The sequence below is a fragment of the Neltuma alba genome, unplaced genomic scaffold (assembly GCF_004799145.2).
Source record: "Neltuma alba isolate B1F8T4 unplaced genomic scaffold, ASM479914v2 tig00001775_pilon, whole genome shotgun sequence".
Taxonomy (NCBI): Eukaryota; Viridiplantae; Streptophyta; class Magnoliopsida; order Fabales; family Fabaceae; genus Neltuma; species Neltuma alba.
The window spans coordinates 45,752-61,850 of NW_021632607.1; the positions used below are offsets into that span (position 1 = coordinate 45,752).

Here is a 16,099-nt window from a genome sequence, read left to right on the forward strand (position 1 = left end):
TTATTACAAATAACTAACTTAACTTGTTTCGTTAATCTACTCAAATTAGTTAACTAGTTCTTATATTTTGAAAACTATCATATCATATTTAATTTAACATTAAAGTAATCATTCCGCCGTCTAATTGAGGACAACTCCTTTAATATAATTTTTTTTTTCATTCATAAAATTTGAGTCCTCAACTGTAAAAATTTAAGGTGAATGTGAACCATTCCATTCAATCAAACCAAACAATGTAACGACTTTGTAATAATAAAATCAGATATTTTCTATGAGAGCGCCACCACATGTCATGACGCACGATGGATGAAAACTCCACTGCGTTTTCTTTTTAGTTTTAAACATGTAAAATGCAATTCGAAAGGCGGACATTGTCTGTATTTGTCAAATCTTCACCTACTTGCCTTGTTATGTTGTGTAAATATTCCACTTCTTCCTCTTATTTACAAAAGAAAAGAAAAGAAAAGGAGAGACCATATTGATTATTGAGTGACCTCTTTGTCACCACGTTTCGAAGATATATGGCATGTGTCATATATCAGCCTCTCAATGTGGTTATGTTTTTTATTTGATTTAAATTTTCACGAGTCACTAAGGCGAACGCATGCTCTGTGTATAAAACCATGTCCAAACCACACCACAGCAAGCAACCTGATACTGATCAGTGTGGGAATACAGTTTGGTTGGTTAATTGGAGGAAAAATGGAAGAAGCTGGTGGGAGAAAATGGAAGGGGAAGGCGAAGACGGAGGTAAGGGGACACAAAGCAGAGAAAGTATGGCCACTCATCGCCGACTTCACTGGCCTCAGCAAGTGGTTCCCTACTCCGACATGCATCCCGGTGGAAGGCGTCTCCGGCCAACCCGGCTGCGTTCGCTTCTGTGCCGGCTTCAAGACGCCGGTGGATCATCAAAAGGACAGACAGACAACGAATTGGACGAAGCAGAAACTGCTGTCCATTGACCACACGAACAAGACCTTAAAGTATACGATCACAGAGAGCAACGTGGGATTCTACTCGTACGTAGCCACATGGAGAGTGAAGGATTGTGGAGAAGGAAGTGAAGTTGAGTGGGAATACGAAGTTAAGCCTGCGCAGGGATGGACTCTGCAACAGTTGGATTCCTTCGCTAGCTCTGGCATGAAAGTGATGGGTGAGAGGATGGAGGCTGATCTCACTGCTATGGAACAAGCTCTTCAGGCTTCCAATTGAATTAAGCCTCCTTCGGTTTTAAATTAAAGCTGATCTTATTGGCTGTTGCTGTGTGTGTGTGTTCGCAAGAGTTTAGCAGAATAATTTGGAAATTACTAATGAGTGTGAGTACGTTTGAGTTTCAGGTGGTGCTGTTGCTCTGTGTCGATCAGTGTGATATCTTTTGTAGCCGTGTCTTCTTCTGCGCTCATGTTTTACTTGGGATCTTAGGATCTATAATTGACAGTAAATAAGAGGGAGAGGGAGTGGAAAAAGAGAACCATGAATGAGTTCAATATTTTGTTTCCTGGGCCTCTTTGCCTTTGCTTGAAAAATCTCACATTTTCATGGCCATAACATTTTGCTTGAATGCAATATTTGAAGCAAATTAAAAGACTGCCTCGTCTTCTCTCTCTCTCTCTCTCTCTGAGTTCCTCTTCCTTTTCGAGTGAGGGAGCCATATACAAATCAACAAATGGTTTCCCTTTCTAATGTAAATTACCATTTTATCATTTATTTTATTTTTATTTGGGTAAGTTGCGTTATTTTATTATCTCTGTCATGGTCATTGAGGATAATGACAGCTGTCTTGGTTACGTTGGTGGTAAAAGTGGAGGATTAGGTGAATTGTTTTGTGGGAAGGGCAGGGCCCAGAATGATTTCATCGTATTTCTCATGATAAGAAAAATGAGTTATTTCACAATATAGAGGTTTAATGTAAATTTTTACATTCTATATTGACATTGATATTGATGATTGATGTTAATATGGTAGGAAAAGTTAACCTAAGCCACTTTATTTTGTCTCAGTTTTTTAGATGGGTCCTCATAGTTTTTCTTTTTTTTGGAGGATAGTACTATCCCTAAGGGATACATGTCGATCAGCAAATCGCATCTACAATTTTTTTTTGGGGTGATTGATGAGGTCTTGGGTGTAATTTTACTTTTCTCTTTCTTTTTTCTTCAACCTTTAAATATGACATATTCGATGAAGACGATGACTTTTTTTTTTATAGGTACATTTTTCTTGCTATGCGCATATTTTCATATTGGAAGTAATTTTGTTTGAGGAATTATCAAATACTAAATGTTCTTTTTGACTAGACACGGGTATTATTGGAGGCAATTTTATTCGAAATGCTATCAGACATTAAATGTGAACACCTCTTCTAACGGAGATTTAAATCTTAGCTTATCATGTTATAGGGAACTAACTTATTCTGCTAGACTTATTATTAAAATAATAACTCAATCAATGCTAATTTTGATTTCTTTCTTGCCCATTGGGCCTGCGTTCCTTCGTCTTAGGGCCCAAAATGTCAGAAGCCTATAGCGCTAAACAATGAATGAATGCCCATGCAATAATTTAGTACTTGTTTGTCATCACTTATATCAGAACTTATAAGTATATTTTACATAAATTAAGACAAAATTTCTTCTATATATGATTAAAAAGCTACTTATAAACCACTCCAAACAGCTTGTAGTGTTTAACTTCTGAATTGTACAAAATGAATGGGCTGAATTTAATTCTCAGACTTCATGTCAACTTTCCTCTCTATTATATTTGCTTACCATCATTCATTCCAGGTTTTCAACCTTAAAAACCGATCTTGTTTCCGTTTTAACTGGACATCACCATTATTCAACTTCTGGAGGCGTATTCTTCCACAAACTAGCTAGTACTATAGTTATTTTTCTTTTCTTAACTTAAACATCTGCTATTGTAGATGTAAACAACATGCAAACTAATGTTTGGACAGCATATGGCTCTCATAATAGCACCAGGTTTTGATCAAGATAATTCCACGTTTGAAAAGACGGTTTTTTCCGAACAAGTTCCTCAACGTGATAAGTTTTCTTTTTGAAAAACAGGGCAGCATGGATAATATATATTGATTAAATATGTTGCACAAATAGAGAACTAAAAGCTTCACTTATTTATGAAGCCAAGGGATGGGGCAAATACAACATTGGCCGAAGAAAATGAAAAGAAAAGAAGTTATTTTGTGTAATTCTCCAGATATAGGAGGCAACAAAGGCTTAAGTGGCAATTTGAAGAAAGGGAGAGAAAGCAAGCCAAGAATAACAAGAAAATTAGTCCCAAATGTCACAAAAGGAAAAGCTGCAAAGGTGAAGCTAGCATACATGAAGCTTGGTATTAGCCAAATTCTTTCATGGAATTTAATTTCATTATTCATCTCACAACTATATACTCATCTAATTTCATGGCATCTTCAAGTTCCAGCATTACATAAACACTAGGAATTTACGTATGCAACAAACAGAACAAGTATTGGATGTAAGAATTGACTACGATTAATAAAAATATTAGGAATTCACTTAATCGGGCAGCGCCATGGGAAGCAGCAGAAGGCCGAACGCGAAGTACAGGAAAACTAAGGAGCAAGGTTTTTTACTAATTCTCCTCTTGTTTTACCTGGGATCTCAGAATTTATATGAGGGGAACAATTGAAGTAAATAAGAGGGAGAGATCAGAATGGAAAGAGAACCATGAACAAATTCCTTATTTACTGTGTCAGTTTATTATTATTATTTTTTAATAGATGTTTTACTTATTTACGTCAAAAATCTCAGATTTTCTTTTTCTCTCTTCTATCACAAACAAATTCGCACGCTTTTATTCGGTTTCCGGATCCTGACGACCGATCCAGCCAGCTTCCCCCACCCAAAAAAGAATTATATTAAAAGAACATTTGTTTTTTGATGTTGTGTTAAAAGAACATTTAGGTTCCGTTTGATACGAAACATTAAAAATGAAAGATAAGGACTGAGGTTGAGAGTGAAAAATTATATTAAAAAAGTATTTAGCATGAGTAATTGTGTAATACTTGGGATTAGGCAATCTCATATATGTGGGATTGGAGAATATCATGTGGAGACATGGTATTCTCCAATCCCACATATATGGGATAGGCTAATCCCACGTGATAAGAAATTACTCATGTTAAATAATTTTTTAATATATGTTTTCAACCTCAAGCATAATTTTTATCTCTTAGTTTTAATGCTTCGTACTTTAAAGTACAATGTTCAATGTAATTTTCATATGACAAATAGCAGGAAAATAAAAGAGCTTACCAGAAAACTAGGATCGTTAATATAAAAGCAAATATTGGCGAAAGAATTAAACATACGAAGAATATCAGGCCAAATAGCATTGAGAAACACGTCGCAGTCCTGTTCTTTAGGAAATCAGATTTAGCGCAAATGACCATTAAGTTGTGATGGGGTTGCCATCCATTACATTTGAGTATCCAATGGCTTCTTTTCCCCTTAACCTTCAGCAAGATGGAATCCATGGAGCCATTATTATTATTATTATTTTTTGAAAAAAAGCTTTATAATAGGCCAAGAAAGATATAAAAACTAGATAATAAATTATGCGGAATGATGTAAAATGTTGTGAAAATGTTAAACAATAAAATTTAATTTATTGTTTAGTGTCATTAAAACACAAGCCCTTGGAAGATCAGAATAGGAGCAAACAGTCGAGTTCTTGGTCATGCTCATGAAACTTAATTGGATGCAAGATTTGAAGCAACAAACTGCCTCGTCTTGTATTTATTTGTCTCTTCCTCCCGGTTCCTATTGATATGCATGGTTGATATCACTTTAGGTAGAATTTAATTTTATGAATACAATTTTTTTTAAAAAAAATACATTTCTTTCTTCCCCATTGGGCGCAGGTTCATTCGTCGTATTAGAAAAAGATATAAGCCCATTGAATTAAGCATCGAATACCCGCGGAATGATTTAGGGTGTGTTTGGATAGAAACCAAACCATGGTTTCAGAAGTGCTTTTACGGATTACGAAGTAAATATGTGGAGGAGATTATCTCGTTTTGCGGAAAATTGCTTCTGAAACTACGGTTTTGAGATACCCAAACAGGCCCTTAGTGTTGGACTTGTAAATATGTCCTAATTATGATGGACATATTTGACCCAAACAAAATACGCACCCCTTTCAGAGTTCCTTCGATGGCCCATTTGGTAGATTGAAAATAACATGTTAGCTTTCTTACGTCCTATATTTCCTGAGACACTGAATATGAGGAATATAATCTATTCGTCTTGCAAGACACCTGGCTGTTCTGGCATGAAGAAGAAATGTACTACTTGTATATCACATTTTTTCAGAGCTCCATTAATTACTACTTCATTCTTGCAAGCATGCGTGAGATTCCATATTGTGTATAGAAAAATCTTTCCTCTGTAAAGCCAGCTCATTTCCCGATTCGAGGACTTGTTACTTCATTCTTGCAAGCCCGCATCGAGAAGATAATTGATGCGAACTACACTAATACAGTTGGTTTGTGATTACTTTCTGCGCTTGTTCGGATTAATATTATTTGGATCAATCTAAAGAACAGCTAAAAATTAAAAGTTAAGAAAAAAAAGTTACTCATAGCTTCCATTTGATTTTTGACCCAAAAATATTTCGGCTGCGTGTTCTGCTACGGCTCCTGCGGAGGGGTCACATCACAATGCGATTTGGATAAAGTGATGGCCTAAAACATTTGTGCTCAAATTGGCTTCTACGGATTTCTTTGTGGACCTGGCTTCTCTCCATTGCCTGGTACCCTCTGCTTCCCTGCTCTACCCAAAACACTGCCCTATCGGGTGCAAAATAAGACGGGCTGATTGCTTCTTTTTTCTTTTGACATTTTGAAGTTTTTTTAAATAACATCTAATATTCTGAAATAATTTTTAGTATACTTAATACATTAAAATATTTTTTTAAAAGCACCTTGCATTCTAAAGTAATATTTTCTAAAATATTTTTTCCGTAGCACTTAGTATTTTATAATAATTTTTAGTTCATTCAACACTTTAAAATATTTTTCCAGTAATATCTAGTATCTTAAATATACTTTTTAGTAGCAACAAACACTCTAAATCTAGGACATTTTTGCTACTTCAAAAACACTTTTAAGGTAAAAACTACTTTATAAAATTGGATGTCACTAAAAGAATATTTCATAAACTGGGTGTAACGAAAAATTATTTAGAATATTAGATGCTTATGAAAAATATTTTAATATACTAAGTGTACCAAAAATTATTTTAAGATATTAGATGCTACTTAAAAAACTTCAAAATACCAACAAAAAAAAAAGTAATCAGCCCCTCTCATTTTGCACCCAAAACGACAGTGTTTTGGGTAGAGGAGGGAGGCGGAGGGGACCTGGCAGCGGAGAGGAGCCAGGTCCCCGTCGGGCGTCAGCATAAAGTAATGCCATATCAAATTTGTGCTAAAATAAAATTTAATTTTTTAATAAAAATATTATAACAAATAAATTCCAAATTGCTAAAAAAAAAAAAATCGAATGAGTGGGTCAATAAAAGGAAAAAAGAAAAAAAAAAAAGGAGTGAGCAGTGAACAGCCATCCCCACCATCAACATCTCTCAGTCCGACCAACGTGAAATCCATACTGTGGAGGGATCAAATCGAAGAGTGCTTTATTTTGCCAAAATTACGTCGTTTGTGATTGCAAATTCCAAACATGATGATGATGTGAGACCAAGTCTACGGGGCGTGTTTGGTAAGAGGGAAATAGAAGGGAGAGGGAGGGAAAAATTTTAGTGAGATCGTTTAAAAAAAATTTAAAAATAAGAGTTACAAAATGTTAATAAAGAGAAAATGTAATACAAAAGAGTAAGAAAAATTAGTTAAGAAATTTTAACTCTATTTCTGAAATTTTTCGAACGAGTTTATTAAAATTTTTTCCCTTCCTCTTCCCACCATCTCCTTAATACCAAACGGACCCTAAGTCCGGGTCCCAGTGGCCGTAGCCCCCTCCAAGAAGTTTCACATCCGCCTATAAATATATTGCTACGCCGAATGAAATCCAAGGCTCATGATCGAGTCTGCGGTAAAAGATAGAAGGCTGACGATTAAACGAAATCCCTTGTTGCTTTCTTTCCATCATCGTTGCCGCCATGGCTTCAAAGAGGAGTGAGGTTGCTCAGCTGAACAACATTGTGTGCCAGTACCTGGAGCGTCTAAGTATGAGCGAGGAAGCAAAGCTGGAGTTTACAAGCAAAGCTAATTCCATGCTACGACTTGAATCCCACCGCTCCGTCTGGTTCCGCAGGATCACCACTCAGCTCTCTCAAATTCTGCACCAAATACAACAACCTCGTCCTGAAATCGATCTCAATGAACCTGCTGATCCCCACGACGATAAGGCATATATATATATATATATATATATATAACTAACTCAACACTCCTCCTCCTCCTCCTCCTCCTCTTCCTCTTCCTCTTCCTCTTCTTATATATAACTAACTCAACACTTCTTCTTCGTCTTCCTCTTCCTCTTCCTCCTACTCTTCTTCCTCCTCCTCCTCCTCCTCCCTCTTCCCCTTCCCCTTCCCCTTCTTCTTCCTCTTCTTCTTCTTCTTATATATAACTAACTCAACACTTCTTCTTCTTCTTCCTCCTCCTCTTCCTCTTCCTCTTCCTCTTCCTCTTCTTCTTCCTCTTCTTCTTCCTTTTCCTCTTCTTCTTATATATAACTAACTCAACACTTCTTCTTCCTCCTCCTCTTCTGCTTCCTCTTCTTCTTCGTTTTCGTCTTCCTATTCCTCTTCCTCTTCTTCTTATATATAACTAACTCAACACTTCTTCTTCGTCTTCCTCTTCCTCTTCTTCTTCTTATATATATAAATAACTCAACACTTCTTCTTCTTCTTCTTCTTCGGCAATGAATAAGTACGAGTGACTTGGGTATGCCTCAATATATAACACCGTTTAGTGTTGATGATCATCAGGTGGAAGATGATTCCCATGGAAAACGTAAGGGGGTAGGAAGCCAGAGGATCACTAGTACTGCACTGCGCACCCGTAATGAGAGCAAGGAAGGACCATCGGGCATGCCAAAGCCCAACAACGTTCGTCCCTTCCACAACCATAACGACCAAGTTTCGCCGATTCTGCTGTCAGACTCCGATTAACAGCCACAAATCTACATCCCAGGAAGGCTCACCCTCTCTCTTTTCTGTCGTGTCATGGATCCCCCAGTTTGTGTAGTGTTTCCTGTGGAGTCTTTTTATTGTTCCCTTTTATCTACTCTTTCCCGTTTGTAGTAATGTCAGAAATTAAAAGGGGGAGTGATGTTTTGTTTATGAGCCTTTCATCAGCAGTGTTTTTTCCTTAATCTAGCCACAACTTTTTTGATTTATTTGAATTTAGATCGATCTTAACTTTATGATCAATATATAATTATCTGGAAACATTTTTACCCTTAAAAAATTAAACCAAGTTAATTTCCCCCGAAATTCTTAGATGAAAGTATGCGGCCTCCTGTCATGTTAATTAATTAATCTTGCCTGTTATTGGCCTCAATTCACTCTTAGAAAATAGGAACAGTTTCAGTACTTATCACTTTGATGAGCATTTTAGACTCATCAAATCTAGATTGTTTATATTTTATTTGGATGGTTCAGATTTGATTTTTTTTAATTTGTTCAAAATAATTATTTTAATATGTATAGAATCTAAAATAAAAATAATCTCTTAACTGTCATTTTTTCAAAAAAATGATTTTTTATTTAAAAATAATTAATTAAAGATTTTAAATTTGAACCGTTCAAATCAGATATAGAAGGTGTAAATTTGATGAGTTTAAAGTACTTATCAAAGTGATGAGCACTAAAACTGATTCCAAATAAAAAACATGATCGAACTTACCAGAAAATAATTCTGTGTCCCTAATACCACGAGGGGAAAACGAACTTAATTATGCTTGACACACTTTTTCTTCACTCAATCAAATTAGGATTGCAAAAGTTTATCCTTCGCCCATATTTGACAGTTCATTTTTCACCCCTACTGTTGACAACACTGCCACAAGAGGTATAAAATCAATATTAAAAAAATAGACCGGTTATTGACCCAGTCAAATTAAAGTACTAGCTTATAATTCAATAGTGGGGCCATGATCTAAGCTGTATTCAGATCTGTTATGAATAAATTAATACTACCTTCCTTTGTTTTTTAAATAGAAGAATTAGTTAATTAATTTGAGTAAATTAAAAAAATTAGTTAAATTAGTAATTTATAATAAATCGATATTATCTTTCCTAAAATATCGTTGTTAATCAAGTGTATTAGCTGCAATCATTATTATTACAAGAACTATTTTTTTAAAAAATGGATAAATATGAGAGACAAAGTAGATTCGGATTTTATATTTAGGATTAAAATATAAGTCAAACGAGTTCTTATATTAAAATCCAGAGGTAGTATATTTTAAATTACGTAAGCCTAAATTAAAGGACATGAGGAGTAACATTTAAATGATTAAATTTCACTCTTTCATGAGAATATTATAAAAAAGTTAAATTATAAAAAAAATTCAAATTGCCAAATTTTTTTTAATTGTTTAAAATTATAGACAAAAAATTAAAAACAGTAAATTTAAACTGAAAAATATTAATTTAATTTTTTGAGGTAAAAAATGGAAGAGAATTTGTGGCCTGGATTGCGAATTATGAAAAGTAAAGCTAAATATATAAATTAAAAGTAAAGTTTTATACATAGCCTCATATATTCGTCACTAGCTTGGGGGAGCCTCATATATTTGTCACTAGTTTGGGGGGTTTTAAATTAAAGCTCCTATTGGCTGTTGCTGTGTGTGTTCGTAAGAGTTTAGCAGAATAATCAGGAAATTAGTGATGAGTGTGAGTAGTGTTGTGAGTTAATGCATGCAGTGTGTGTCGTTAACGCAGTGTCGTTAGTGTGTTCTTGCGCCCTCATCATGCTTTACTCGGGAAAGAATTGGGAGAGATCAGAATGGAAAGAGAGCCATGAATAAATTCCCTATTTCCTGTGTCAGATTTTTTTTTGATAGATGTTTGTATATTTAGTTAGTACCTTTAGTCCTAATTATAAAGTCTTGTTTTATAATTATAACTAGAGGTGGTATTTAGGAACCTATTCTTCTCGCAAAACACTTGATCTATGTGACAAAAATATGTAATTAAGTGTTTTGAGACTTGGACCGGACGAGGATTAGACAGTTAGACATTGAGAACCAAAACGAACAATGGAGAATTATATTGGACGAGTATATCTAGTGAGAAAAATAATTAGCTAGATACCACATTGTTCCAGCTTCTGGATGTAATTTTCTTCACAAACTAGTACTTTGACATTAATGTTGCGGATGCCCAAATTCCATCAACATCACAATCCGACCAAATCCACGTCCGCAAGGGATCAAATTCACATTTTGGCACAAAAACCCAAGTTTGGAGGGCAATTCCGTCACTTAGCATGAGAATTACTGCCCCCAAGCTTACTCTTCTAGTTCTATTTATAGGACAGAGAGAAAATATATTTTTTAATCTTATTTATAGAGTATTAAAAAAAAAAATTTTGTATGGATCTATAATTTTACCATTCATTTATTATTGTGTTGGTTTTATTTATATGAGGAATAATGTATATTAAACAGTGATAAAATTGAAAAATTATCAAATTTTAAAAGAGAGTTAATAGAGTTTAAATTTTTTTTAATCTGTATAAACCACATTAAAAATAACTTATAAGTAGGATCAGAAAAGTATAACAAAACCATCCAACTCACCCAATATTCGTGGCCTTCATCAAACGAGGGGCTCAGCTACCCTTCGCTGACGTTACCATCCGCTGCGGATAAACGACAATGCGTTTGGAATATTTTGTCAAACGCAGCAGAAGTGATGTGCCCTAAGGTCCAAGTCCTGACTCCTGAATTAAGGAAAATGAGGAGTCCGATCTCATGTCTTTGATCCTTTGATGCGGTGATTGTCCATCATCAGCAAAATTTTATTTTCATCTAAAAAAATTATTTGTAAATAAACAAAGATTCCTGTTTTCCTAATAAAATTCTCCATTGAAAAAAAGCCATATAAACCAAGAAATGAATCCCATTAAATAAAATTTTTTGAACAATATTTATATCAATTTTTTATATTAATTATGTCAAGTTTTCTAATCATAGATAACCATATGTCATATTTTTAAATTATTAGCATTTAATAGCATTTAATCATAAATTTACACAAAATAAAAAAAATATGGTTATATATGATTGGAAAGCTTGAAGGAACTTGATCTAGGTTTCCTCCAAATTTTTTGAAAAATATACTACGTCCAACCCTTAACATAAGGGCTTGCTAGAGATTCAATTTTGGTTTCAAATATAAAACCTCTATTTATTTTGTCTTCAATATTTATCAATTTTATCCTAAATAATCCTTATAATAATAAACTAATGTTTAACTAAATTAGTCGAAATTAATTGTTACCCATATGAAATCAGATTTATCAAGATTATAAAAATTAAGTTAACGTAAAATTTTGAAAGAAATTGATATGTTAGGTCAATAAAATATGAGGCGTTATGATTCATTAAAAGAAAAGTATAAATTTCATTTTTTTCATTGAGAATTTTAGTTACTACATATGGTTCTTGATATATAAGCTAATTATCTAATTTGTACATATTAAAAAAATTCGTTATTTATAATAAATAGATATTGTCTTTTTTAAAATATCGTTATTAATTATGTGTATTTGAATTATCTTTAATATATGATGTTATTATAAGAATTACTTGAGAGTAAAATGAATAAATATTAGAGACAAAGTGAATTGAGATCTTATATTTAGAACTAAATTAAATATCTAACTAGCTTTTATATTAAAGATTAGAAGTAGTCTATTTTTAAAAAACTTTTATTAAATAGGATTCATTACTTAGTTTATATGGCTCTTTTTAACATTGAATTTTATTACGTAAAACAGGAATATCTGTTTACTTACAAATAATTTTTTTAGATGAAAATAAAATTTTGTCCTGGTCCAACAAAACAATCGAAGAGACGAACTCTTTTTTTCTTTCTGTCTTAATCACAAAATAATCGAAAAGCAATAAAGTCAATCGAAGGGAATGACTCTTTTTTACAATCCAAAAGAAAAAGTGGATGAATATTTTTTGCAATGCAGAATGCAGAATGATTCTTTCTGTCTTAATCACAAAATAATCGAAAAGCAATAAAGTCAATCGAAGGGAATGACTCTTTTTAACAATCCAGAAGAAAAAGTGGATGAATATTTTTTGCAGTGCAGGCAATCGAAGGGAATGACTCTTTTTTACAATCCAGAAGAAAAAGTGGGGTGGATGAATATTTTTTGCAGTGCAGGCAATCGAAGGGAATGACTCTTTTTTACAATCCAGAAGAAAAGTGGATGAATATTTTTTGCAATGCAGAATGCAGAAATTTGCAATGCAGGCAATCGAAGGGAATGACTCTTTTTTACAATCCAGAAGAAAAAGTGGGGTGGATGAATATTTTTTGCAGTGCAGGCAATCGAAGGGAATGACTCTTTTTTACAATCCAGAAGAAAAGTGGATGAATATTTTTTGCAATGCAGAATGCATAATTTTGCAATGCAGACAATCGAAGGGAATGACTCTTTTTTACAATCCAGAAGAAAAAATGTAGAATTTTGCAATGCAGGTAATCGAAGGGAATGACTCTTTTTTACAATCCAGAAGAAAAAGTGGGGTGGATGAATATTTTTTTGCAGTGCAGGCAATCGAAGGGAATGACTCTTTTTTACAATCCAGAAGAAAAGTGGATGAATATTTTTTGCAATGCAGAATGCAGAATTTTGCAATGCAGGCAATCGAAGGGAATAACTCTTTTTTACAATCCAGAAGAAAAAGTGGGGTGGATGAATTTTTTTGCAGTGCAGGCAATCGAAGGGAATGACTCTTTTTTACAATCCAGAAGAAAAGTGGATGAATATTTTTTGCAATGCAGAATGCAGAATTTTGCAATGCAGGCAATCGAAGGGAATGACTCTTTTTTACAATCCAGAAGAAAAAGTGGGGTGGATGAATATTTTTTGCAGTGCAGGCAATCGAAGGGAATGACTCTTTTTTACAATCCAGAAGAAAAGTGGATGAATATTTTTTGCAATGCAGAATGCAGAATTTTGCAATGCAGGCAATCGAAGGGAATGACTCTTTTTTACAATCCAGAAGAAAAAGTGGGGTGGATGAATATTTTTTGCAGTGCAGGCAATCGAAGGGAATGACTCTTTTTACAATCCAGAAGAAAAGTGGATGAATATTTTTTGCAATGCAGAATGCAGAATTTTGCAATGCAGGCAATCGAAGGGAATGACTCTTTTTTACAATCCAGAAGAAAAAGTGGGGTGGATGAATATTTTTTGCAGTGCAGGCAATCGAAGGGAATGACTCTTTTTTACAATCCAGAAGAAAAGTGGATGAATATTTTTTGCAATGCAGAATGCAGAATTTTGCAATGCAGGCAATCGAAGGGAATGACTCTTTTTTACAATCCAGAAGAAAAAGTGGGGTGGATGAATATTTTTTGCAGTGCAGGCAATCGAAGGGAATGACTCTTTTTTACAATCCAGAAGAAAAGTGGATGAATATTTTTTGCAATGCAGAATGCAGAATTTTGCAATGCAGGCAATCGAAGGGAATGACTCTTTTTTACAATCCAGAAGAAAAAGTGGGGTGGATGAATATTTTTTGCAGTGCAGGCAATCGAAGGGAATGACTCTTTTTTACAATCCAGAAGAAAAGTGGATGAATATTTTTTGCAATGCAGAATGCAGAATTTTGCAATGCAGGCAATCGAAGGGAATGACTCTTTTTTACAATCCAGAAGAAAAAGTGGGGTGGATGAATATTTTTTGCAGTGCAGGCAATCGAAGGGAATGACTCTTTTTTACAATCCAGAAGAAAAGTGGATGAATATTTTTTGCAATGCAGAATGCAGAATTTTGCAATGCAGGCAATCGAAGGGAATGACTCTTTTTTACAATCCAGAAGAAAAAGTGGGGTGGATGAATATTTTTTGCAGTGCAGGCAATCGAAGGGAATGACTCTTTTTTACAATCCAGAAGAAAAGTGGATGAATATTTTTTGCAATGCAGAATGCAGAATTTTGCAATGCAGGCAATCGAAGGGAATGACTCTTTTTTACAATCCAGAAGAAAAAGTGGGGTGGATGAATATTTTTTGCAGTGCAGGCAATCGAAGGGAATGACTCTTTTTTACAATCCAGAAGAAAAGTGGATGAGTATTTTTTGCAATGCAGAATGCAGAATTTTGCAATGCAGGCAATCGAAGGGAATGACTCTTTTTTACAATCCAGAAGAAAAAGTGGGGTGGATGAATATTTTTTGCAGTGCAGGCAATCGAAGGGAATGACTCTTTTTTACAATCCAGAAGAAAAGTGGATGAATATTTTTTGCAATGCAGAATGCAGAATTTTGCAATGCAGGCAATCGAAGGGAATGACTCTTTTTTACAATCCAGAAGAAAAAGTGGGGTGGATGAATATTTTTTGCAGTGCAGGCAATCGAAGGGAATGACTCTTTTTTACAATCCAGAAGAAAAGTGGATGAGTATTTTTTGCAATGCAGAATGCAGAATTTTGCAATGCAGGCAATCGAAGGGAATGACTCTTTTTTACAATCCAGAAGAAAAGTGGATGAATATTTTTTGCAATGCAGAATGCAGAATTTTGCAATGCAGGCAATCGAAGGGAATGACTCTTTTTTACAATCCAGAAGAAAAAGTGGGGTGGATGAATATTTTTTGCAGTGCAGGCAATCGAAGGGAATGACTCTTTTTTACAGTCCAGAAGAAAAGTGGATGAATATTTTTTGCAATGCAGAATGCATAATTTTGCAATGCAGGCAATCGAAGGGAATGACTCTTTTTTACAATCCAGAAGAAAAAGTGGGGTGGATGAATATTTTTTGCAGTGCAGGCAATCGAAGGGAATGACTCTTTTTTACAATCCAGAAGAAAAAGTGGGGTGGATGAATATTTTTTGCAGTGCAGGCAATCGAAGGGAATGACTCTTTTTTACAATCCAGAAGAAAAGTGGATGAATATTTTTTGCAATGCAGAATGCAGAATTTTGCAATGCAGGCAATCGAAGGGAATGACTCTTTTTTACAATCCAGAAGAAAAAGTGGGGTGGATGAATATTTTTTGCAGTGCAGGCAATCGAAGGGAATGACTCTTTTTTACAATCCAGAAGAAAAGTGGATGAATATTTTTTGCAATGCAGAATGTAGAATTTTGCAATGCAGGCAATCGAAGGGAATGACTCTTTTTTACAATCCAGAAGAAAAAGTGGGGTGGATGAATATTTTTTGCAGTGCAGGCAATCGAAGGGAATGACTCTTTTTTACAATCCAGAAGAAAAGTGGATGAATATTTTTTGCAATGCAGAATGCATAATTTTGCAATGCAGGCAATCGAAGGGAATGACTCTTTTTTACAATCCAAAAGAAAAAGTGGGGTGGATGAATATTTTTTACAGTGCAGGCAATCGAAGGGATTGACTCTTTTTTACAATCCAGAAGAAAAGTGGATGAATATTTTTTGCAATGCAGAATGCAGAATTTTGCAATGCAGGCAATCGAAGGGAATGACTCTTTTTTACAATCCAGAAGAAAAGTGGGGTGGATGAATATTTTTTGCAGTGCAGGCAATCGAAGGGAATGACTCTTTTTTACAATCCAGAAGAAAAGTGGATGAATATTTTTTGCAATGCAGAATGCAGAATCTTGCGCGGCAAGAATCTTGCAAGATTCTTTCTTTTTGCAAGAACTTGCAAGTTCTTTCTTTTTGCAATCCAGAAGAAAAGTGGATGAATATTTTTTGCAATGCAGAATGCAGAATCTTGCGCGGCAAGAATCTTGCAAGATTCTTTCTTTTTGCAAGAACTTGCAAGTTCTTTCTTTTTGCAAATTCCTGCAAAATTCTTGCAGATTCTTTCTTTTTGCAAGAACTTGCAAGTTCTTTCTTTTTGCAAGTTCCTGCAAAATTCTTGCTGCA

General features: G+C 34.4%; 1 protein-coding gene across 1 annotated transcript; it reads left to right on the plus strand.

The window, feature by feature from the left end:
- Positions 1 to 634: 634 nt before the first annotated feature.
- On the plus strand, positions 635 to 1,575 carry LOC114711342 (lachrymatory-factor synthase-like). Its single transcript, XM_028895736.1, has one exon. It carries the CDS (start codon positions 703 to 705, stop codon positions 1,210 to 1,212), a length of 510 nt encoding a protein of 169 aa, XP_028751569.1. The 5' UTR covers positions 635 to 702; the 3' UTR covers positions 1,213 to 1,575.
- Positions 1,576 to 16,099: the final 14,524 nt, after the last annotated feature.